This window comes from Perognathus longimembris, chromosome 3 (assembly GCF_023159225.1).
Source record: "Perognathus longimembris pacificus isolate PPM17 chromosome 3, ASM2315922v1, whole genome shotgun sequence".
Taxonomy (NCBI): Eukaryota; Metazoa; Chordata; class Mammalia; order Rodentia; family Heteromyidae; genus Perognathus; species Perognathus longimembris.
In genome coordinates, this window is record NC_063163.1 from 110,961,669 (window position 1) to 110,985,002 (window position 23,334).

At 38.4% G+C, this 23,334-nt stretch overlaps 1 protein-coding gene across 1 annotated transcript in view; it reads left to right on the plus strand.

Annotated features, from left to right (window-relative positions):
• Cul5 (cullin 5) overlaps nucleotides 1-22,796 on the plus strand; it is a 45,409-nt gene extending 22,613 nt beyond the window's left edge. Inside the window, exons 8-19 of the mRNA XM_048343786.1 lie at nucleotides 826-919; nucleotides 3,134-3,264; nucleotides 3,688-3,795; nucleotides 8,442-8,506; nucleotides 9,162-9,294; nucleotides 11,284-11,415; nucleotides 13,808-13,931; nucleotides 14,724-14,899; nucleotides 15,446-15,607; nucleotides 16,365-16,483; nucleotides 18,303-18,426; nucleotides 19,754-22,796. Coding sequence (XP_048199743.1) covers nucleotides 826-919; nucleotides 3,134-3,264; nucleotides 3,688-3,795; nucleotides 8,442-8,506; nucleotides 9,162-9,294; nucleotides 11,284-11,415; nucleotides 13,808-13,931; nucleotides 14,724-14,899; nucleotides 15,446-15,607; nucleotides 16,365-16,483; nucleotides 18,303-18,426; nucleotides 19,754-19,948 — 1,563 coding nt within the window. The 3' untranslated portion in view covers nucleotides 19,949-22,796. The remainder of the gene's footprint in view (nucleotides 1-825; nucleotides 920-3,133; nucleotides 3,265-3,687; nucleotides 3,796-8,441; nucleotides 8,507-9,161; nucleotides 9,295-11,283; nucleotides 11,416-13,807; nucleotides 13,932-14,723; nucleotides 14,900-15,445; nucleotides 15,608-16,364; nucleotides 16,484-18,302; nucleotides 18,427-19,753) is intronic.
• Nucleotides 22,797-23,334: the final 538 nt, after the last annotated feature.

Here is a 23,334-nt window from a genome sequence, read left to right on the forward strand (position 1 = left end):
TGCTTAAGGAAAGAAAATAAGAATCAAAGTGCTTTTCACTAAATAAGCATGTATTTATTTAGGCAGGGAAGAAATACAAAAGAGGATTGAAGTGATCGACATGTCCTTGGGAACTGATCTTCTTGGTAGGATAGGACCTATTTGTGATGAGGAAAGAGCTGTAGTAGAAATCTTCCTGTGTGCCTTTTTGCCTAGTTAAAAGTTTCCTGAAGGGCTGGGAAATGTGGCTTAAAGGTAGAGTGCTTGCCTAGTATGCATGAAGACCTGGGTTCGATTCCTCAGCACCACATAAAAAGAAAAAGCTGGAAAAGTGGCACTGTGGCTCAAGAGGTAGAATGCTAGCCTTGAGCAAAAAGAAGCCAGGGACAGTGCTCAGGCCCTGAGTCCCAAGCCCCAGGACTGGCAAAAATTTCCTGAAGAAATTTTTAGTACACTGAGATGTATGTAATGGCTTGTTGATGAATGTGTTCATTCTTACAGAAATTATAATCCCGATTCTAGAACAAATTCTCTCCAAATAATAGTTATTTAACAAGTTCATATGTTCTTTTTTTGCTTTTATATATATTTTAATTTTTCCCCTTCCCATGGGGCTTTTTGTTAAAATTATTACAGTGAACCTATGTTCTATAGCCTTTTCTTTAGGAAGAACTATTTGTTAGTAAACTAGTATAGAATATGCAGTATCAGCAATTCTGTAGTCAAGGTAAGTTAAATCTTCTTTGAATGTGTTTTCCTGTGGAACATGTGGTTTCCTTTTGTGATGGGACTATTTTTGTGCTATGAAGTTTGTATTAGCCTTGACTAACATTTGCTCTATTTCAGCTCATGGAATGCTGTGTAAATGCCCTGGTGACATCATTTAAAGAGACTATCTTAGCAGAATGCCAAGGCATGATCAAACGAAATGAAACTGAAAGTAGGTAAAACATTGTGAAGAACATAAAACGTTGTATACTATATAATCTAAGCTATGTATAGGTGGTTCATGCCTGTAATCCTAGTTACTTAGGAATCTGAGATCTGAGAATTTGTGGTTCAACGCCAGACTGGGCAGGAAAGTCTATGCTACTCTTATCTCCAAATAATTTTCGAAAAGTTGCAAGTGGGCCTGTGGCTCAAGTGGTAGAGTGGTAGCTTTGAGCAATAAAAGCTCAAAGATAGCACCTAGGCCCTGAGTTCAAACCCCAGGACTGGCCAAACAAAAAAAATAACAAAAAAGATACTATAATCTTGTAGGAGACTGTCTTTGAAGCAGATCATTTAATAAATATTTTGAGATTATTCTTTTAAACATAGGTATATTTTACTACAGTAAATTTATGTGATTAAGTAAAATGATGAAATATTTTACACCAGAAACACTGCTAAGGAGTTTCTAAACTTAAGTCATAAACATTTTCCTTCGTATCATTGAGTGTACGCATGTATATGTGCATGTGTGAATTTTTTTGTTTTTAAGGCAAAACCTTGAATTGGAAGTTGTAAACATATGGTATAGGGTAGAACAAGGTATTTGACTTGTGTAGGACCTTTTGGTTACTCTTTTTAGTAAGTAATGAAACACTCCATATAATGTATTTTATCCCTCTTCCTCCCTCCGAATTTAAATGTTTTCCTAATAAAGGTATGTTTTGGAAAGTAGGAATTATAAAAAACAAGGAAAAACTTGTTAATTTCCCTCATTCTGAGAAAATAATTTTTAACGTTTCCATGTATTCTTCAGATTATTATATCTAACTGCAGGGTCTAGTTTAAAACCTTGTTGCAATTAAAATACACATTTCAAAGTGTAAATTCAGTCTCTTTAGGTACAAAGCAATTACTTATTGCCATAAGTGAAGTGAAATATTTTAAATTTTTTTTTTTCTTTTTGTTGGTCCTGGGGACTCAGGGCCTGAGCACTGTCCCTGGCTTCTTTTTGCTCAAGGCTAGCACTCTACCACTTGAGCTACAGCACCACTTCTGGCTTTTTCTGTTTATGTGGTACTGAGGAATCGAACCCAGGGCTTCATGTATACGAGGCGAACACATTACCACTAGGCCATATTCCCAGCCCAATATTTGAATTTTTATATGCCAACCTTAGTACTTATGTCTGATCTATGCAAGATTTCCTGGAAAAGTATATATTTAGTGATAATAGTACATGCAGTAGTATTTTATGAAGGCCAATTGAATGATATAATGTGAAAAAGTGTGTTGAAAATGCAAAATTGCTTATGGATACAGTTTTATATGAGCTTTAGTACAGCTTTTCGTATAATCATTGCTCATTTTTTTTAATCCTTTCATGCGTATTGCAACTTTCTGAAGTGTACTGGTTTTCTGGGCAAACTTTTGTATTCTGTGTTTGAGACAGGGTCTGGCCACATAGCTTAGGCTAGCCTGTGTTGGCCTGTCTCAGTCTCTTGAGTGTTGTGACTACAGATTTGCACCGTTACTACTCAAAGCTATAATACATTTTTTTTTTTTTTTTTGCTAGGGGCGTGAACTCAGGGCCTGGGGACTGTCCCTGAGCTACTTTTGCTCAAGGCTAGCACTCTACCACTCTCGGCCACAGCACCACTATGGCTTTTTTGTTTATGTGGTACTGAGGAATCAAATCCAGGACTTCATGCTAGGCAAGCACTACCCCTAAGCCACATTCCCAGCTCCTGTAATACTTTTTATATTAAAACATATTCATTTCAACCAGGTGTCAGTGGCTCATGCCTGTAATCTTAGCTGCTCAGGAGGCAGAGACCTGAGGATCACAGCTCAGAGCCAGCCTAGGCAGGAAAGGCCGTGAGACTCTTATCTCCAATTAACCACCAGGAAACCAAAAGTGACACTGTGGTTTGAAGTGTTAGAGCAATAGCCTTGAGCAACAAAGCTCTTAGGGACAGCACCTAGGCCCTAAGTTCAAGCCCCACTACCAGCAAAAAAAAAAATTCTACTGAGACAGTTGAAAAGTTCTACTTACCTTAATAGCTTCTAAACTAATTGCACCCACAGAATAATATTAATATAATAAACCTCCAACTAGTGTTTCTTCAAACTCTACTACACCATAGACATTTTGTGGTTATAAATCAGAGAAAATTTATTCTAGTGAGTAAAGTGATGATGTGAATATGTTCTGTCCTTTCAGAGTTACATTTGATGTTTTCATTGATGGACAAAGTTCTGAATGGGATAGAGCCAATGTTGAAAGACTTGGAGGAACATATCATTAGTGCTGGCCTGGCAGATATGGTAGCAGCTGCTGAAACTATTACTACTGTAAGTTTTTTTCACTTAAAAATTTTTTTTGTCCCTGAGCCTTTTTGCTCAAGGCTAGCACTCTACACTGGAGACACAGCTCCACTTCCATCTAATCTTTTGGTGGTTAATTGGAGTAATAAGAGTCTCGGGGACTTCTCTATCCAGGCTGGCTTTGAACTGTGATCCTCAGATCTTAGCCTCCTACAATTACAGGTACGAGCCACTGGTGTCCAGCTTTAGATTCTTTTTTTAAATGAAAGATTATGTATTTAAAATAGTAATTGAGTCAGGAAAACAAGAATGTTGGAATGCCTTTTGATTGTATTTTTAAGAAAAGTTCTTCCAATTTTCAAATTGTAGTTCATTAAAATTATATTTTCTCATTCTTATTATTGTTTTCTTTGTAAAAGCAATTAAACATAAAATACATTTTGTTTTCAGGACTCTGAGAAATATGTTGAGCAGTTACTTACATTATTTAATAGATTTAGTAAACTTGTCAAAGAAGCTTTTCAAGATGATCCACGATTTCTCACTGCCAGAGATAAGGTAAAGATTTCTGTATGTTAGCATTTTGTCATGTATAAGTTCTAATTTACTTTTAAGAAGTTTGTATCATTATACCATTAACTTATAGACTAAAACTGGCAACCTAAGTTTTCCTCAGTGGACATCAGCTGTTTACATTATTTGGTTTGGCGTATGTTTTTGTAAGCATTGGAGATAGCCTCATCAGCTAGACTTTATCTAGAAAGTTGTTCTCCTCTTCATTTTTGTATTTTTTCAAAAATGTTCTCCTATTTCTGGATATTACTGATACTTGGATTGCTGTTCATCCTTCTTTTAAGATCTGGGTCAGTGTATTTCCCTGAAACATACTAGACTCTCTGCCTCCTATCACACCTCCTCTCCAGTAGAGTTGATCTTTCTACTCTCTGTCATATCAACTAGGCTCCCCTGACAGTTGATTCCATTTTTTTTTTTTTTGCCAGTCCTGGGGCTTGAACTCAGGGCCTGAGCACTATCCCTGGCTTTTTTTTTGGCCAGTCCTGGGCCTTGGACTCAGGGCCTGAGCACTGTCCCTGGCTTCTTTGTGCTCAAGGCTAGCACTCTGCCACTTGAGCCACAGTGCCACTTCTGGCCGTTTTCTGTATATGTGGTGCTGGGGAATTGAACCCAGGGCCTCATGTATAGGAGGCAAGCACTCTTGCCACTAGGCCATATCCCCAGCCCCTCCCTTGCTTCTTTTTGCTCAAGGTTAGCATTCTACCATTTGAGCTACAGCGCCCTTTCTGGCTTTTTTTGATACGCGTGGTACTGAGGAGTTGAACCCAGGGCTTTGTGTATGCGAGGCGAACACTCTTCCACTAGGCCATATTCCCAGCCCTTGATTCCAGATATTTGTTTGCTTCCCCAGGAAGCCTGTGCAAAATGTACTATTTGTTTACATCCTCAGTAAATAGGATGAAGATAATGAAACACTTGTTTTATCTTCAGCTACTTTTTTGTGTATGTGTTGGTCCTGGGGCTTGAACTCAGGGCTGGGGTGCTTTCTCTGAGCTTCTTTTGCTCAGGAGTATCACTCTACCTACCACCTGAGCACAGCTCTACTTCTGGCTTTTGTGATGCTTAATTTTGGTATAAGCATCTCACAGACTTTCCTTCCCCGGGTGGCTTGGAACCACCATCCTCAGAACTTAGTCTCCTGAGTAGCACGATTATAAGCATGAGCCACTGATGTGCCCAGCTTCAGCTAACTTTTACATCCCAAGATTTTTGCTTTTGACTGTAAAAGTACAATTACTTTTTCCATAAGACTTTTTTCCTCACTCATTTTTGTCAACTTAATTATGTAAGTAGGGAAAGAATGAATGGAATAGGAAGTGGTGGGACAATTTGAAGTCTTAAAATGAGAAGCCTGCTAAGGCTTCTGAAGGGACAGTTCATCAAGTCAAAGAAGAGTAAGTCACGTGGTTATCTGAAGATGTATCAGCGAGATGCAGAAAAATCCCTGTCCTTTTCCAGGAATAGCAGAAGAGGTTACTGTGGCCACAATAGATGGAATAAAGAGGAGAAGCTCAGGAACAGTGGTAATGAGTTGATTTTACTCAGAGTTGGATGGGAAGCTACCAGAATATTTTAAACACAATAGTAGGACTTTACTCTCATTGTAATTATACTATTGCAAAAAAAAAACAAAAAACAACGGCTGAAGGAATGGTTCAGACTGGTAATCCTAACACTTTAAGAGTCAGAGGCAGGAGGACCAGGCTACAAAACAAGAGCTTCTCTATAAAGAAAAAAGCTAAACAAAACCAAACTGGAGGAGTCAAGAGAAAAGCAAGAGTAAAGATTAAGAATGCATTTAAATTAGTAAAATAATTACAGACATCTCTCAGTGTGATGGTTTCATGGAAGAGGTCAAAAGTGTATTTTTCGGCCCCACAATCCTCAGCTCTCAGCTTTTTTCTTCTTTTTTTTTTCATGTGACTAGTTTACTTGGGAAATGCAGGTAACAGTTTGTAATGGTGAGGGAAGAAGAAAATTAAGGGAGAAGATTGTAGGTAATACCAGTTTTAGTATTAAATTATCTCTGCAATGAGCTTAATCTGCAAAAAATTTTGTAAAACTGTTCAGAGTTTTCCCATCCCAAGCCAGGCATCGATGGCTCACACCTGTAATCCTAGCAACTCAGGCCGCTGAGATTTGAGAATTGTTGTTCAAAGCTAGCCCTGGTAGGAAAAAAATCCACAAGACTTTTTTTTTTTGGCCAGTCCTGGGGCTTAGACTCAGGGCTTGAGCACTGTTCCTGGCTTCTTTTTGCTCAAGGCTAGCACTCTGCCACTTGAGCCGCAGCACCACTTCTGGCCATTTTCTGTATATGTAGTGCTGGGGAATTGAACCCAGGACAAGCACTCTTGCCACTAGACCATATCCCCAGCCCTCACAAGACTCTTATCTCCAATTAATTACCCAAAAAAGCCAGAAATGGAGCTGTAGCTCAAGTTGTACAAGGCTAGCTTTGAGCAAAAATAGCGCAGGACAGTACTCAGGACCCGAGTTCAAGCACCGGGACTGGCATTAAAAAAAAATATTGCCCACCCAATAAGTGTTGATTCCTGGACATGTCTTGTGGAGCCCACAGGCAATAACAGATTTCTATAATTTTAGATTCCAGTCCAGATACTGCCTCATCTGTTAAACTAGTATAGTTTAGAATTGAAAGATTCTAGAAGTGACTTTTCAGGGAGGCTTTGGCCGACCCCTTTCCTCAGCTCGTGAACTCTGTCTTTAAGTCATTTCTGAACGAATCTCTACCCACAGGATCGCCATGCCACTGCCATCTTCCTCAGGTTCTCAAAACGAATGTCCTAGTGTTTTGTTTTGTTCTTTCTAGTTGCATATGTAGATATGACCCATGACATGATATGAGATATGTATGTGTATATATATATATATATATATATATATATATATATATATATATACAGAATAAAAAGGTTATGCTAAAGGACATTATTTTAGGGAGGGAGTGAAAGGAAGAGGGAAAAGAGATCACATGCGAGATTTGAAGTCATTCATATATGCACCGTGCTGGTTAAGACTGGGAGAAACAAGCTTTGGGGAAAGAGCTGCCGAGAAATCAGAAATTCAGTTTGGAGCAAATTGACTTTGAAATGTGTGTTGAATATCCAGGTGGTAATGTTGAGTCTAGAGTTTAAGGGAGAGAATGGTGCTTTTGTATATAGATGCTTTGTAAAGCACTGACATTGCCTGTGATCACCAGTCATGAGTGAAGATGAAAAGGAGAAAGACATCTAAGACGTAGGTTAGGTTTTCTTATGCTTAGGTCTTTCAAAAATGAAGAAGCATCCTTTGTTTTTAAAAAGTATTATCTTAGGTAGCTATACAAAGGAGTTTCAATTCAGCATGTCAGTTTGTGAGTACAGTATATTTTGATCTATGTCACCTCTTCTGTCCTTCTCCCCAGGCATCCTTTCTTGAGGCCCAGGAGAATGCCTAGGAGAGTGCTAGAAAACAAGTAGAAACAAGTTGTAATCTGCTATTGTAAAATGATACTGGTAGATCAGCTAAGGAAGTGAATCATTGTCACTGGCAACATGGAGGTTGACTTTTCTAACAGTTGAGTGGACTATGGTTTGATATGTACATTTCTTTCCTTTTGTTTAGTATCATCTGTTCCCTCTTTCTCTCTCATTCCCTCCCTCCCATCACTGCCCTGGCCTATGGGTTGAAAGCTGATTAATTACTATGGTTTTCAATTAGAGGGTAGGAAAAGAATGAGAGGTGGTAGTTACATAATTCTCTAGGAGCTTAGCTAAAAAGGAAGAGAGGAAAGGGTCATTAGCTCAGTATAGACAAGAGACTTTTTAACATGTGAAAAATAACAGTATACTTTTGGTTTTGAGGCTGCAGTAATAGTGGAGAGGGAAAAATGGATATAGGACCGTAGAAGATGAAATGATTACTTCCCTCAGTAAAACAGAAAGCCACAGGTTTTGTTGAGAAAGGAAAAGAAGTATTGAAGAAAAAGTTGTTTAGGAAAATAGGAAACTGCACAAGAGAAAATGGAGGTGGTTGTCAGGCAGCATGAAGACCTCACCTGAGACTAGTGATGGTTAACATGGCAAAGAATATGCACTATAGCATGTTAGAATGCATGAAAGAATATTCTATTGGGCCAGATGTATCATTGAAAATACACACTGGAAGACGGGTGCCAGTGGCTCAAATAAAATCAGGAAGCTGAGTGACAGTTTCTTAAGCCTATAGTCCTAGCTTAGCTAATCAGGAGTCTGAGATCTGGAAAATCATAGTGTGAAGCCAGCTCAGGCAGAAAAGTCTGAGAGACTCCCATCTCTGAAATAACCATCAGAAAGCAGGGCTGGAGGCATGGCGCAAGTAGTAGAGTCAGCAGAGCAAGCCAACTGAGTCCAAAGTCCTGAGTTCAAACCCTGGTATAGACACACAAGGGTGTAGACAGGAGGCTTAGTAATCAAGTACATGCTTAACATACATTGGATATTCAAGTCAATCCCTAGTACCACAAGACAGCAAAACAACAACCACAAACACTAGATTTACACTTTTATGTAGTTTTGAAAGTCAACTTGTCAGCATATTTTAAATATTTAAATATAACTATTATATTCCATTTCAAATTATTTTTACAGGCATATAAAGCAGTTGTTAATGATGCTACCATATTTAAACTTGAACTTCCATTGAAGCAGAAAGGGTAAGTTTCATAAAACCAGACATTAAAAATAACTGTGGAGGGGTTGTAGTACTTGTTACTACTAGATCTGCAAGGTATACTGTTTCCCTATGAGATTTGGTTCTTTGCTTTTGTTTTATTTTGTGAGACCAGTTTTTGCTCTGTATCCCAGGCTGACCCAAACTTTTGATCCACTTGTTTCTTCCTCCTAAGTACGAAGATCACATGTGTGTACATCCATGTCTGGCTAGATTTAAAAAACAAAACAAACTGGGACTTGAACTCAGGGTTCAAGCTGAGTTCTAGCTACTTAGGAGGCTGAAATTTGAGGATCATGGTTCAAAGTCACCCAAAGCAGGAAAGTCCATGAGACTTATCTTAATCACCAAAAAGCCAGATGGAAGTAGAGCTGTGGGCTGAAGTTTTTAGAGTACTAGTCTTCAGCACAAAAGCTCAGGGATAGTGCCCAGGCCCTGAGTCCAAGCCCCAGGATTGGCACAAAATAATAAAAAGTTATGCACTCTAGATATTGTGCTCACATAAATTTGAGCCCTAATCACTATTTGTCATAACAGCTCTTTTTTTATTCAATAAAAGTAATGAGTTTGTGAAAAGGTAAGTTTAGAAAAGCAATATTTGGTAACATCAATTTTCACCAACTGCTTTTGCTTTCTAGAGTGGGATTGAAAACTCAACCTGAATCCAAATGCCCTGAGTTACTTGCCAATTACTGTGACATGTTGCTGAGAAAAACACCATTAAGCAAAAAACTAACCTCGGAAGAAATTGAAGCAAAGCTTAAAGAAGTGGTACATAAGTTTTTTTTTTCTTTTTACATTTCAAGAAAACTTTTTTGGGAACTGGGGATATGGCCTAGTGGTAGAGTGCTTGCCTCGCATACATAAGTCCTGGGTTCGATTCCTCAGGACCACATATATATTGAAAAAGCCATGAAAGGGCTGTGGCCCAAGTGGTAGAGTGCTAGCCTTGAGCAAATAGAAGCCAGGAACAGTGCTTAGGCCCTGAGTTCAAGCCCCAGGACTGGCAAAAAAAAAAGAAAGAAAACTTTTTTAAGACCAGAGAAAGACTTATTACTTGTACAGGAATTATTTTCAAAGCAAGTTCCTACAACAAAGGCAAACATAAGGATTTTTCTGTGTTTCAGGTTTTGTTCTTTTTTTTTTTTGGTGCCAGTCCTGGGGCTTGAACTCAGCCTAGATGCTGTCCCTGAGCTTCTTTTTGCTCAAGGCTAGTGGTCTGCTGCTTGAACCACAGTGGCACTTTTGGCTTTTTCTGAGTATATTTGGAGATAAAAGTTTCACGGACTCTCCTGCCCAGGCTGGCTCCTAACTGTGATCCTCAGATCTCAGCCTCCTGAGTAGCTAGTGTGAGTCAGTGGCGCCTGGCCTATGTTTCAGGTTTTCTAATTATCTTACCTTGAGCGTTTTGCTTTTAAGACATTCTGTAATGTCAAAACATTTTTTATCTGTAAGCAACTGTTATTATGAAGTTTTACACTACAGTGTTTCTACAGGGCATTTTTTTTTTTACCAAAGAAATTTTAATGTAGAATTATCTGAAAGGAAAATAAGCTAGTCTTTCCCTTCCCTTCTGTTTTTGGTGATGGTGCTGGCTGGGCCTTATATTTGCTAGATGAGCACTGTACCACTGAGTTGCATGCCTATCCATTTGTTTTTGGAAACGGGGCCTTCCTTCCTTCCTTCCCTTCCTTCCTTCCTTCCTCCCTTCCTCCCTTCCTCCCTTCCTCCCTTCCTCCCTTCCTCCCTTCCTCCCTCCCTCCCTCCCTCCCTCCCTCCCTCCCTCCCTCCCTCCCTCCCTTCCTCTCTCCCTCCCTCCCTCCCTCCCTCCCTCCCTCCCTCCCTCCCTCCCTCCCTCCCTCCCTCCAAATCAGGGCCTGGGTGCTGTCCCTGAGCTCTTTTTACTGAAGGCTAGTGCTCTACCTCTTTGAGTCACAGCACCACTTTTGAGTGACTTAATTGGAGATAAGAGTCTCATGGGGACTTTTCTGTCCAGGCTGGCTTTGAACCACAATCCTCAGCCTCCTGAATAGCTAGTATCACAGGCGTGAGCCACCAGCATCTGGCTTCCTTCTTGTTTTGAAGCTCAGGCTAACCTTGAACTCAGTATGTTGCTCATACAGACCTTAAGCTAGAGGTTATCCTGCCTCCACTTTCAGCATCCATCTCTTTATTTTTTTTAGGTTATTGGGTTTTAGCTCTGTTAAAGCATAAAAAGGGAAGCAGACTCCATATGTTGGTGTGGTAGTTGAGAAATGGAAAGTTTTTCTACTCTTTTTTTGTAAGAGCCCCAAAATAGACAGGGACAAAGGAGAGTAAATAGTTGTTACTTCTTTTCCTGTTTTCTTTTTTTTTACTTTCTTCCTATAAATTAGTGAAGCCTAAGAATATAACGAGGAAATATAATTAAATGAGATAGAACAAATATAGGCAGAAGGGCCCAAGGGGGTAATTAGTGTGAAAAGAAGAAAAGGAAGCTAATATGTAGAAAATTGGGGGAAAAAAACTGTTGATTTTTATGTAAACTTATTGTCACATGTAAAATAAGGAAAATGGATGTTGTAGTTATTTGATTATAATCTCAACTTAGCTAACTTTGAAGTTGTGTACCAACACTGGTTATATTTCGAAGATGACTGATTTACTTGGCCTCTTCTGTAAAATTTCTGTATTTTGATAAGCAGGAGATAAAGAAAGGTCTGAATGAGGTAGATGGCTCACTGCATGTAAGAACTGGAAGTAACTTGGTTTTCTTTGCAGCTTTTGGTACTTAAATACGTACAAAACAAAGATGTTTTTATGAGGTATCACAAAGCTCATTTGACACGACGTCTTATATTAGACATCTCTGCTGATAGTGAAATTGAAGAAAATATGGTAGAGTGGCTAAGAGTAAGTAAACTTTTAATATTCAGTTTTCTACATAGTACATGGTTTGTCTGTCTGCATAAGTAATATAGTTTGGTGTTACTGTTAATGTCAAAGAAGTAGAAATCCTTTTATAAGACTACAACATCAAGTATATGAAATGAAATGATAGCCAACAAAGTTCATTTTCTTAATATGTTCTAGTTGTATACTTTTGTTTCTGATTTGTTTTTACTGTTTGATTCCCATTTGTACTCTTTGATTTTAAATGACTTGATTAAGTGGATTATGCATTTTTTGTGTTTTTTTTTAATACTAAATGCCTATAGAGGTATCTGTGAAATAATGATAGTAATTCTGTATAGAAGAAAAGATCTTTATATAGTTGTAGCCTACCTAGGGTAGTCCATGTTAATTTTAACTACTCATATAAAAAAAATTTAAATGCTTGTTTGTTCCAGCTTATTTTAATAATGGTATTTGAGTTTCATTAAAATGAATGTTCTTTGTATACACACAGCAATTTTAAACTATGTTGGCAGTGTGCAGTCATAAAAAACTACTGTGCTAACTGAAAGCGCTCAATAGGAGCATTAAATTTTTTTTTTTAAAATCAGTGTTGTTAGCAGTTACTTCTTTGGTTTTTCCTTTTTTCTCCTCTGGTTTACTCCCTGTGGTCACTGTTTCTGATTTTGGTACTCTTTGTCTTATATATAAGTTTATCTGACTTGGGGAAGGAAAGGGGAATCACAGAAACAGGACAAAAGGTAAAAAGTGCAACTTTTTTTTTTTTTTACTGTGTTGGAAAAGCACTTTATAACTTGGGGAGGAAGGGAGTCAGTGGGGAGGGAAAAGTGGGAGAAAAGGAGGAGGGAACACTTTGAAAAGAAATTTACTCACTACCTTACTTATGTAACTGTAACCCCTCTGTACATCACCTTTACAATGAAAAAAATAAAAAATTCACCCAAAACTTACTGGGCTAGAGCTGAGTACTGGTGGCTCATGTCTATAGTTTTAGCTACTCAGGACGCTAACGTGTGGAATGACATCCAGCCGGGCAGGAAAGTCCAGTGACATTCTTTCTTTTTTTTGGTGCCAGTTCTGGAATGTCACCATTTCTCTCATGAAGGTAATAATTTTACCTTCACTAAGTTTCTGTCCTTCATATATAGAGATCTATGTTGATAGTACCCTCATTCCAACCTTAGTCTGCTGTCTTCTGTACTTCCATTTTATCCTCTATTGTATTGGTATTTCCAACATCACCACCTTTCTCTCTCCCTCTCTCTCCCTTCCCCTCTCTCTCTCCCAGTACTGAGGGCTTGAACTCAGGGCTTGGGCTCTGGCCCTGAGCTCTTTTGCTCCAGGCTCTACCTGCCTTTTGTAATTAATTGGAAATAAGAGTCTCAAGGACTTTTCCTGCCCAGGCTGGCTTTGAACCATAATCCTCAGATCTCATCCTCCTGGGTAGCTAGGATTACAGGTACAAGCCACTAGCACCCATCTAGCACCACTTTTTATTTCTTTGATGTATTTTACAACTGTTATTGGCCAAGTACCTCTTTTGAGTGTTCACTTTTGAAAAACACCATGTAGTTTATCAATCAGTGTAAGACATGTAAGCAACAAAACTATATTTTGCTGTCTGTGGGTGAAGTGAATAAAGCAGTGACCAGTAGATTTTGAATAATGTTTTGTGTTTGGGTAGCTAATTTAGATGTGCTTCTGGGTTTTTGTTGTCTTCTTTTTGTTTGTTTTCTGGTACTGATGCTCAAACTTAGTGCCTTGCATAACGAGGCAAATGCTGTACTACTGTGCTCTCTACTCACAGTCTGTGCTTATTTTTTCATGATTTGTGGATTAAGGTGCTAAGAGTGAAGCTTGTTGTTCATGCAGGCACATTTATCAATCTAGTGGCAGCTGAAGTTTAGGGGAATTGTTAGTAACTATATTGTGGTAACCAAAGTCTGTACATGCTTCAACTATACAAAGCAAGAACAGTCTGTACCAACCTACTTAGTTTCTAAGAATCCAGTTTAATAGGTATTCCGCTATAATAAACATTCTCAGAAATAGAGGGAAAAGAAATTTGTATTAGGGGCTGGGGATATGGCCTAGTGGCAAGAGTGCTTGCCTCATATACATGAGGCCCTGGGTTCGATTCCCCAGCACCACAAATACAGAAAATGGCCAGAAGTGGCGCTGTGGCTCAAGTGGCAGAGTGCTAGCCTTGAGCAAAAAGAAGCCAGGGACAGTGCTCAGGCCCTGAGTCCAAGGCCCAGGACTGGCAAAAAAAAAAAAAAGAAATTTGTATTAAGCATCTAAGACAGTTTTCTGCTAACACTTTAACATTTTTTCCTCGTAGTATAACAAAATTACATATATATTTTTTCTTTCTGTGTCGTTTTTGTAGGAAGTTGGTATGCCAGCAGATTATGTAAACAAGCTTGCTAGAATGTTTCAGGATATAAAAGTATCTGAAGATCTGAACCAAGCTTTTAAGGAAATGCACAAAAATAATAAATTGGCCTTACCAGGTATTCTTTTATAATTACACATAAAGTTTGTATTTTAAACTTCTTATGAAAGAGTGTCTTTGTTTTCCACTTATTTAAGAATAGATGTGTGGGGCTGGAAATGTGGGTTAGTTGGTAGAGTGCTTGCCTAGCATGCATGAAGCCTGGGTTCAATTCCACCACATAAACAGAAAAAGCCAGAAGTGGTGCTGTGGCTCAGGTAGAGTGCTAGCCTTGAGCAAAAAGAAGCCAGGAACAGTGTCCAGACCCTGAGTTCAAGCCCCAGGACTGGCAAAAAGAAAAGAAAAAAAGAATAGATGTGAATCCTGGTGCTGGTGGCTCATGCCTGTTTAATCCCAGCTACTCAAGAGGCTGAGATCTGAGGATCCCATTTCAAAGCCAACCCGGTCAGGAAAATCTTATAGCCACTAAACTACCAAAAAAAGCTGCAAGTGGAGCTGTGGCTCCAATAGCAGAGTGCTAGCCTTGAGCACAAAAAAAAGCTCAGGGACAATGTCCAGGCCCTGAATTCAAGTCCCGTGACTGGCACAAAGAAAGCAACACCAAAAAGCAACACCGAATACATGTCAGCAGTAATGGATCCAAGAATGTCGTGAAGTCCACATTCCCTAGAGATGGCTGCCAAGGCCGAGCGGTAGATTTGGAAATCCTCCTTGGGAATAAGGGTACTCTTAACAAAGCCTTTGGGCTTATTTGTTTTTCACCCAAACGTAATCTGTACTATTTATTGTGAATTTTATTCATTGTTGGGATTATTTATATTTTATACTTTTTCTGATTTCTTGTCTTTAGCTGACTCAGTTAATATCAAAATCCTGAATGCTGGTGCCTGGTCTAGAAGTTCTGAGAAAGTCTTTGTCTCACTTCCTACTGAACTGGAAGATTTGATTCCTGAAGTAGAAGAATTTTACAAAAAAAATCATAGTGGTAGGAAATTACACTGGCATCATCTCATGTCAAATGGAATTGTAAGTAGATGGTGTGTTGGTTCAACTGTCAATTGGGGTAAAAATAGAAAGACTTCAAAAATGGGCACCAGAATAGGTTTCTTTTCTTTCCTCTTTCACATAGAAAGATATAAACTGGAGTGTAGTGGATCTCTCCATGAAGTTGGCAGGGATGTAGTCTGCAGGCTACACCACCATGCCTGCTGTACTCAACTCTTGTGTGATTCCCACTGTGTGTCTTCCTGTGCACAGGAAGGGAAAGGAGAAGATGGATTTCCCTTTAAGAACAACTTGTGGATATTTTTCCATTTTCTCATTGTAGCAAATTAGAGCGAATGCAGTCATGTGGCTACATTTTACTATAGGGAGGCTGGGAGAGGAGTCTCCCAAAATGAGGCCTGCTAAAATTTTGATTCTTATATAAGACAGGAAGAATAGAGAAAAAAAGAAAAGTAGTATTTTTCACATGCAATGTGTGTAATGTATCTTATTAGCTAGATGGTAATCATCATGAAGAGATATATGAAGAGATTTGCTCTTACTAAGGTCTTGTTTTCTTTTCTGTAGATAACATTTAAGAATGAAGTAGGTCAGTATGACTTGGAGGTGACCACATTTCAGCTGGCTGTGTTGTTTGCATGGAACCAAAGACCCAGAGAGAAAATCAGCTTTGAAAATCTAAAACTTGCAACTGAACTCCCAGATGCTGAACTTAGAAGGACTTTATGGGTTTGTTTTAAAATTTGTGTCATTGCATATAGATAGAAATAAGTGATGGGCCTGCAGTAATTGGTCTTTTGGGGGCATTGGGTGTCAAACCTTGTATACACTGTTGATACCATTCCACCGAGCTGTGCACCCAGCTCCTGACAGTGGGGATTCATGACACTCAAAGTGACATAACCAGGAAAAATACATAATGAGGCTTTTATGGCAAAAATAAATTGAAAATATGCAAATTACTAGGAAAGGCAAAAAAGTGGTAAAGATTCAGTTGGCATTTAAATATGGTTTGTGAGGACTCTGATCAAAGATAGGTAGTATACTATTTCTGTACTGACCTTGTGTTCAAAATTTTATGACTGAAAATCTAAGGGTTAGAAAATCTGAGAGTTGGATTTGTTGTTTTTTTAGGATTTGTGAAAGTTGCTCTATAGCTTCTTTCTTACAGCTTCATTTTGCTTCTCCTCTTAGAAGTTTATTATAAATCTAGACTAGATCATGCCCTGTGAAGGTTGCTTTGACCCTATGTGACGAACCCTAATGTCCTGTATTTCTATAAAGAGAACACTTACTGTTCCCTATAACCAGCTCTTTGATCCTCCTATTACATTATATCCTTGTATTCTTATATTTTTGGAAATACACATAAAATGTTACATTGTAAATTTGTGTTTGTACTCTCCAGTGTGCTTCATGTTGGAGAGTTGATCTTAGCATTCTATACTGTTTGTACATCCTAATTGTTTCTTTTTATTCTTCATAGTCTTTAGTAGCTTTTCCGAAGCTCAAACGGCAAGTTTTATTGTATGAACCTCAAGTCAACTCACCCAAAGATTTTACAGAAGGTACCCTCTTCTCAGTGAACCAGGAGTTCAGTTTAATGTAAGGTTAATTTGATTTTTTTTAAAAAATGACTCATTTGAATTTTACTACTTTGTTTTTTAACAAAATAATTATTTTCCTTACATGCTATTTAAAGCAATAATTGTTTACTATCATTCTAAATTTAGTATAGTGGGTTTTTCGGGTATGTGTGTGTGTGTGTGTGTTGTGTGTGTGTGTGTGTGTGTGTGTGTTTTGCATGTGCTGCATGTGTCAGTACTAGAACTGGGATTCAGGGCCTTGAGCTCTCATTTGGCTTTTTAGCTCATAGCTGAAGCTCTACCACTTGAGCCAAGCTTCAGGTTCCAGCTTTTTGCTGGCTAAATGAAAATAACAGTCTCTTAGATTATCTGCCAAGCTGGCTCTAAACCTTAGGCCTTAGATCTCAGCCTTCTGAGTAGCTAGAATTACAAGCATGAACTAAATAAAGTCCTCATATGGCTTTAGTTAATTTTTTTGTGTTGTTAAAGCAGATAGGGTGGAGCCAGGGGCAGAGTCCTCTGGAGAAGAGAAAGGAAAAAATATTCATGAGCTGGAAATGTTCGCTTCTTTGCTATATTTTTTTTATGGATACTATTCCTTTTTCTTCCTTTTTTTCTGTGTGTTTGGGTACTGGGGTGTGAACTCAGGACCTTGAGCTTGCTTGGCTGGTATTCTACCACTTGAGCCATGACCCAGCCCTAATGGACAGTTTTTGTTGTTTGCCATTGTATACTATATCTTTCTTGGGGAGTGGGGGTGGTGGTTCCTGGGGCCACAGCTCCACTTCCGGCATTTTGGTAGTTTATTGTTGATAAGGGTCTCATGGATTTTCTTGCCCAAATTGGCTTTAAACCCTTATCCTTAGATCTCAGCCTCCTGAGTAGCTAGGATTACTGGTGTGAGCCACTGATGCCTAGCATCTTTGATCTTTAAAGTAAACACACCTTTACACTCTAAAGTAGCTTCATCTAATCACAGCACCTGTTTCTAAAGATCCCACTAGATAATGCTGAATCTAAACCCCAATATGTTTAGTTCCCTATTATTGTCAGAGTGGAATCAGTTGGGCTCTATGCCTGTAATCCTAGCTGCTCGCGAGGCTGAGATCTGAGGATCATGGGCCGATGCCAGCCTGGGCAAAAAAGTCCCCATGAGATTCTCAGATCCAGTATTACTCAAAAACTGTTCATGGAGCTGTGGCTCAAAGTGGTAAAGCACTAGCCTTGAGCAAAAAAGCTCGGGAACAGCGCCCCAGCCTTTAGTTCAAGCCTCATGGCAGACATAAAAAAAGAGTGGAGTCACTAACAAAAAGTCACATCAAAAAGTCCATAGAAGTTTTCAATTTCTTCTGAGACAGTGTCACAATGTAGTCTAATCTGGCCTCAGATTTGCTCTGTCCTTAAAGTTGCCATCCTCCAGTTTCAGCCTCCTGAGTGCTGGAATTGTAGTCATGTACCACTGCACCCAACATAGAATTTTTGCTTTGTTTCTGTGGAACCACCGTTCTCCAGACGTCAGCCTCCTGTGAAGCTGAGATGAGGGTTGCCTGCAAGCAGCGTGCCCAGCTCCTGGTTGACGTGCCCAGCCTGTCTACGTCCAGACTGTCCTCAAATCATCATCTTTCTGTCTCAGACTCCCAGTAGCTAGGATTTAACCTTTGAGCCACACTGGTGTCCAGCTTAGAATTCGTTTTAAATAAAGCTGTATGTTGGTTATTTCTCCTTAATATTTTTTATTATTCATCTTTAGTATATTCCTAAATCTTTTTCTTAGTCACTGTTTCTGTGTAGTGTTTTATTAGTCTTTTCATTATGAAATTTTTTAAATGTTTCTACAGAAAAAATGCAAAAGTTCAGAAAAGGGGTAAAATCAACTTAATTGGACGCTTACAGCTAACTACAGAAAGAATGAGAGAAGAGGAGAATGAAGGAATAGTTCAGCTAAGAATATTAAGGACCCAGGTTTGTGATGTTCAGAATCTCTAAATGTCAGAAAGCCTCTTTTTCAATCTTCAAGCCTTGTTTGAATTTAAAAGTATTTAGGTTATTTATCCTGTTGTTAAAAAGAGAACTGATTTTCATTTAACTGAAATTTAAACCTAAAATTTTCGTTTAACTGAAATTTAAAAGTTAATAATTATTTTACTGCCAACAGAAGATGTCTCTATAGCTTGGTGGCCTTGGTTAGATAAAACCTTGGTTTTATGTTATGGTACCTTTTGACTCCACCTGAATAAATGTATCTTGGCAGTGTTTACAGTGTACAAAATTGAAACACTTTAAATTGTACTTCATTTCTAGAGCTCTAGTTTTGTTTTAATGTGCATGTAGGGAAACTTAGATCCAAATTTTTTCCCAGTTTCTCTCTCTCTCTCTCTCTCTCTCTCTCTCCCTCTCTCCCTCTCCCCCCTTTTCCCCTCCCTTCCCCCTTCCCCCTTCCCCCCCTCCCTTATTCTCTCTTTCTCTCCCTCCCTCTTTCCTGTGTGTGTGCTCATGTGTTGCAGGCACTGGTTCTGGGGCTTAAACTCAGAGCCTGAGTGCTGGCCCAGAGATTTTTTTCTGCTCAAGGCTAGCATTCTACCGCTTGAGCCACAGCCCCACTTCTGGCCTTTTGGTGGTTAATTGCAGATAAGAGTCTCATTTTGCTGCTTGATCTGGCTTTGAACCCTGATCCTCAGACTGGCTCAGCCTCCTGAGTAGCGAAAATTACAGGTGTGAGCCACCAGCTCACAATATGGGAAAAATTCACACACACACACACACACACACACACACACACACACACACACAATGTGGTTTTCTTTTTTTAAGACCATTAATTGTTATTCTTTTTTTTTTTTCAAATTTTTATTATCAAACTGATATACAGAGAGGTTATAGTTTCATACGTTAGGCATTGGATACATTTCTTGTACAGGTTGTTACCTTGTCCCTCATACCCTCCTCCCTCCTCCCCTTTTCCCTTCCCCCCCCTGAGGTGTTCAGTTCACTTTCACCAAACAGTTTTGCAAGTATTGCTTTTGTAGTTGCAAAATGTGGTTTTCTTTCAGCAGAGAGGTCATGGGTAACTTTGCTTTTCCTTACTTGCAAAGTCTCTTAGCATAAGCCGATTTTTAAATTTAAGGTTCTTTCTAAAAAGAATATTTTTATTAAGTAAATGCTGGTCTTAGTATTAACCTACAGTGATTTGTTTGTTTTGGTAGATGTTAGATAGAAGATGAAATAGTCACTTTTTGTACTGATCTACTTAAATTAGTTTACTAATATTCTTATTTCATTTTTCTTTTAGGAAGCCATCATACAAATAATGAAAATGAGAAAGAAAATTAGTAATGCTCAGCTGCAGACTGAATTAGTAGAAATTTTGAAAAACATGTTCTTGCCACAAAAGAAAATGATAAAAGAACAAATAGAATGGCTAATAGAGCACAAGTACATCAGAAGAGATGAATCAGACATCAACACTTTCATATACATGGCATAGTTCTGAATATCATGGACAATGTTAAGAACCCAGATTTTGGAGAGCTTGGGCAGAAGCTGTCTCAGTTTGAGCTGGAGAAAGGTTTTATTTGGACTTGAATAACATAACTATTAAAATCTCTGCCTTATCTTACAGAACAACTATATTTTGCCAATCCCATTAGGTAGCATGGTGGCATTTCTTCATGTGGCACACTCTGACAGCATGCTGTTTTGTGGAGAAACTTGCACTCATGAAGAGCCATTATGAACTGCTAAAAGTGAATTTGTATTTATCCACCAGGAGAAGTTCAGTTGAGAAGGGTGAGGACAGGGTTCTAGTTGCTTTTTTCTTTTCTTTTTTCTTCTTAAAAACATGTACTTGCACAAAGAAGGATATTTCAGATTCATGCACTGAAAAGTACTGTTGTCTTTTGTTTTAAAAAATGCAATTAAAACTCTTGGCTTTTGATGGCAGAATGAGCTGGTCGGCACCACCCTGGGAGAGGGCAGATGGCGGCGAGAAGATGAGTAACATTTAGTAGAATCAGATTTGTTCAAACACTGCTTTCAACTGAACAACTGCATTTCAGTGGTGACCTCAGAAATCTCCATCTTACAAATGTTGGTTTTCTTACGCAGGTGATGGCTTTCTCAGTGACGGCTTCTCAGTTAATTCATTGACTGACCAGGAATCTGTTCTTTTTTCGTCTTAGTATGGTGGAGGGCTTGTTGCAAAAAAGTGAAGCTTGTAGGTAGAGTGCTGGCCTTGAGCAAAAAGAAGCTCTAGGACTGGCAAAAAAACAAAACATAACAGAAAAAGTGAAGCTTGTTAACTGTTGCTTCGGTTGTTAAAAATTTACGGAAATAAGTAGATCATTATGATTACAGAGTCAGAATAGCAAAACCAACATAAAGTATGTTTACTAACACTTAATATTTATACTCCTAATATTTATTATGCCATATCTCAATTTCTGAAAATGCAGAAATCTCCTGCAGTTGTAGAACTGATCCCCTAAGGTACAACTGCTTTGGCATTTCAGTCTCATGATTAGGGATTTAGAGCCTCAGATTTCTGGGGGAAAATGTTGTTCTCTTTAAAAAAAAAAAAAAAAAGTAATGATTGCCAGTCATCTAGGAGGAAGGGGAAAACCACATTGTAAGACCCTCAAAGCATAAGCAAAGTTGTTGCAATCTTAATAGGAGCAGAAAACTTGCCAAATATGTACATATATATTTATATATTTTAAAAATAAACATTTTTTAAAAAAATGTCCAGAAGGCAACATTTCCCTTGTTCCTTTCAGTCAATCCGAAGCCGCAGCCTGTGGGCTGCTGGCCTCATACTCAGAGCAGCGGAAATGTCAAGGACTGGAGGACTCGAACCACTGAAAAGTCAACAGCTTATTCCTCATTGGGAAAAAGTGGCTCAACATGGATTTTATTCACTGTGGTGCACGTTTCAAGTTTTCTTGCAGTTTGCTTTTTATTTTTTTGGATGTTCAGTCATATTTTAAAGTATGGTTTTGGAGCTAGAAAAGAAATGGAGCACTGACAAGCATACAGTATTATTTTATAGCAGAGGATTCTGAGAGCATTTCATGGAATCTGTTCTAACCCCAGCATTTTGTAAGCTCCCTGTTGGAAGCTTAAAACAGTAAAGTGTTGCTGGGTCTAGTCAATGATCTGTTCTGAAATTCGTAGGAAATTGGGGTTGTGTTTATAATTTAAAATCCTAAACTTCAGCTCTAAGGTAGGAATTATTAGACAAAGCATATTGTGAAGGATTAATCTAGTACTCATTGTTTTCTCTAATTAGACGACTGCTGACAAATGGATAAATTTGCAGTTTAGAAGAAACAATTCTGTAATGATTGTGGCCCTTATGTATAACGACTTGTTTGATATTTACATATGTGTCCCACTATAGCAATGCCAGGAAAGGAGGAAACAGTCATTTTGGTCATTTAACTTAAGAATGAGAGCCAGGATGCTTTGATTTATGAAGGAAAGTTTAATGCAAAATGGATTACACTAAATCCATAGCAAATTTTTCTATTAAATTTTTATAAATTTTTAATAGCCAATTATGTCCTGATTGTATTTTGGGAAATGAACAGCAGCAACTACTGTTGATGTATACTTTTCATTTTTTTGTGGGGGGGGCAGTATGTATGCAAAAGTTCAACTACTTTTTGATGTTTGTCAAAACCATTGTTGAATTTCCTTTGTTTTGACAATATAGTTGCTAATTTAAAACAATAAAAATATCAAATACTGCTGTGGAATATGCTAAAGGGTACTGTATCACAGAATTCATTAGGTCCCTTCTAGCACTGAAGTGCTGTGAGAGTAGCGGTGAAATGATGTAATTGAGAGAAAAGAAAATGTGGCCCTTCCCACGAACACTAACACGTATTGTCATTGAATGACTAGCGTAGCAGGAATATACTTCAGGTGACTTTAAGTTTTGAACAGTCATCTTTTTATTTAAAGATGGGGTCTACTATGCCAGGTGTGGTGGTGTGCATCTTTAATCCCAGTGCTCCAGGAGGCTGGGGCAGGAATTTAAGGCCGGCCTGGGTGACATAGCAAGACTTCTGTCTCCAAACACAAAAGAGATGGAGCAATCTGAAAATGATAGCTTTGGTTGAAACCCCGTCCTGGGAGTAAGTAGACACGAAACAAACTTTGAAAACGATAATGACAATCTTGATGCTAACGTAAATATTAGAAGGTTATCATTATACCAGTAATTTAATGAGGATCTTGAAGTAAATTCTGAAGTCTTCCGATTTTTACACGTATTGGAGGGGTTCCTGAGTTTTCCAAACCATTCATTTAAGTATTTTATACATAAATGTTAATGTTTCCAAAAAAATGAAAATTTATTTCTACTTTTTTTTTTTATCAAGTTTAATACAAACTACGACCCATAGCTGTAAGAGATTTTGCCTTATTTTCAGTAAGACGTCATTAGCTCTGCTCCCAGGGCAAAGTTTAGAATTCCATTTGGGTAAAAGATGTGCTTGTTTTACAGAAAGCTTTGCTGTCATAGATTTGAGCTGATTTTTTTCTGTTTTCATGTCAATCTGGATGCTGTCTTACAAATTCCTCCAAGGTTATGGTTGTGAAGTAACGCGTGTGAAGGCTTTCCCGTCCCCTGCACGGTCGTCTGGAGCGTTGGAGCGTGTTCTGTACTCATGGTCTGTTTGTCTTGAATGTGCGCCACTACATACCGAGATGAGAATGCTGTACAATTTTAATGGTAGCAGTTTCTGTATGCAGTAGGCCGAAATATTTTGATGAACTGCTTAATTTTTTGGATTTTATTTTTTAAGTTGTATAATTTATTTTCTTGCAAAATAAAAAAAAGTGTAATATAAAAGCTTTCACCTATCCAGA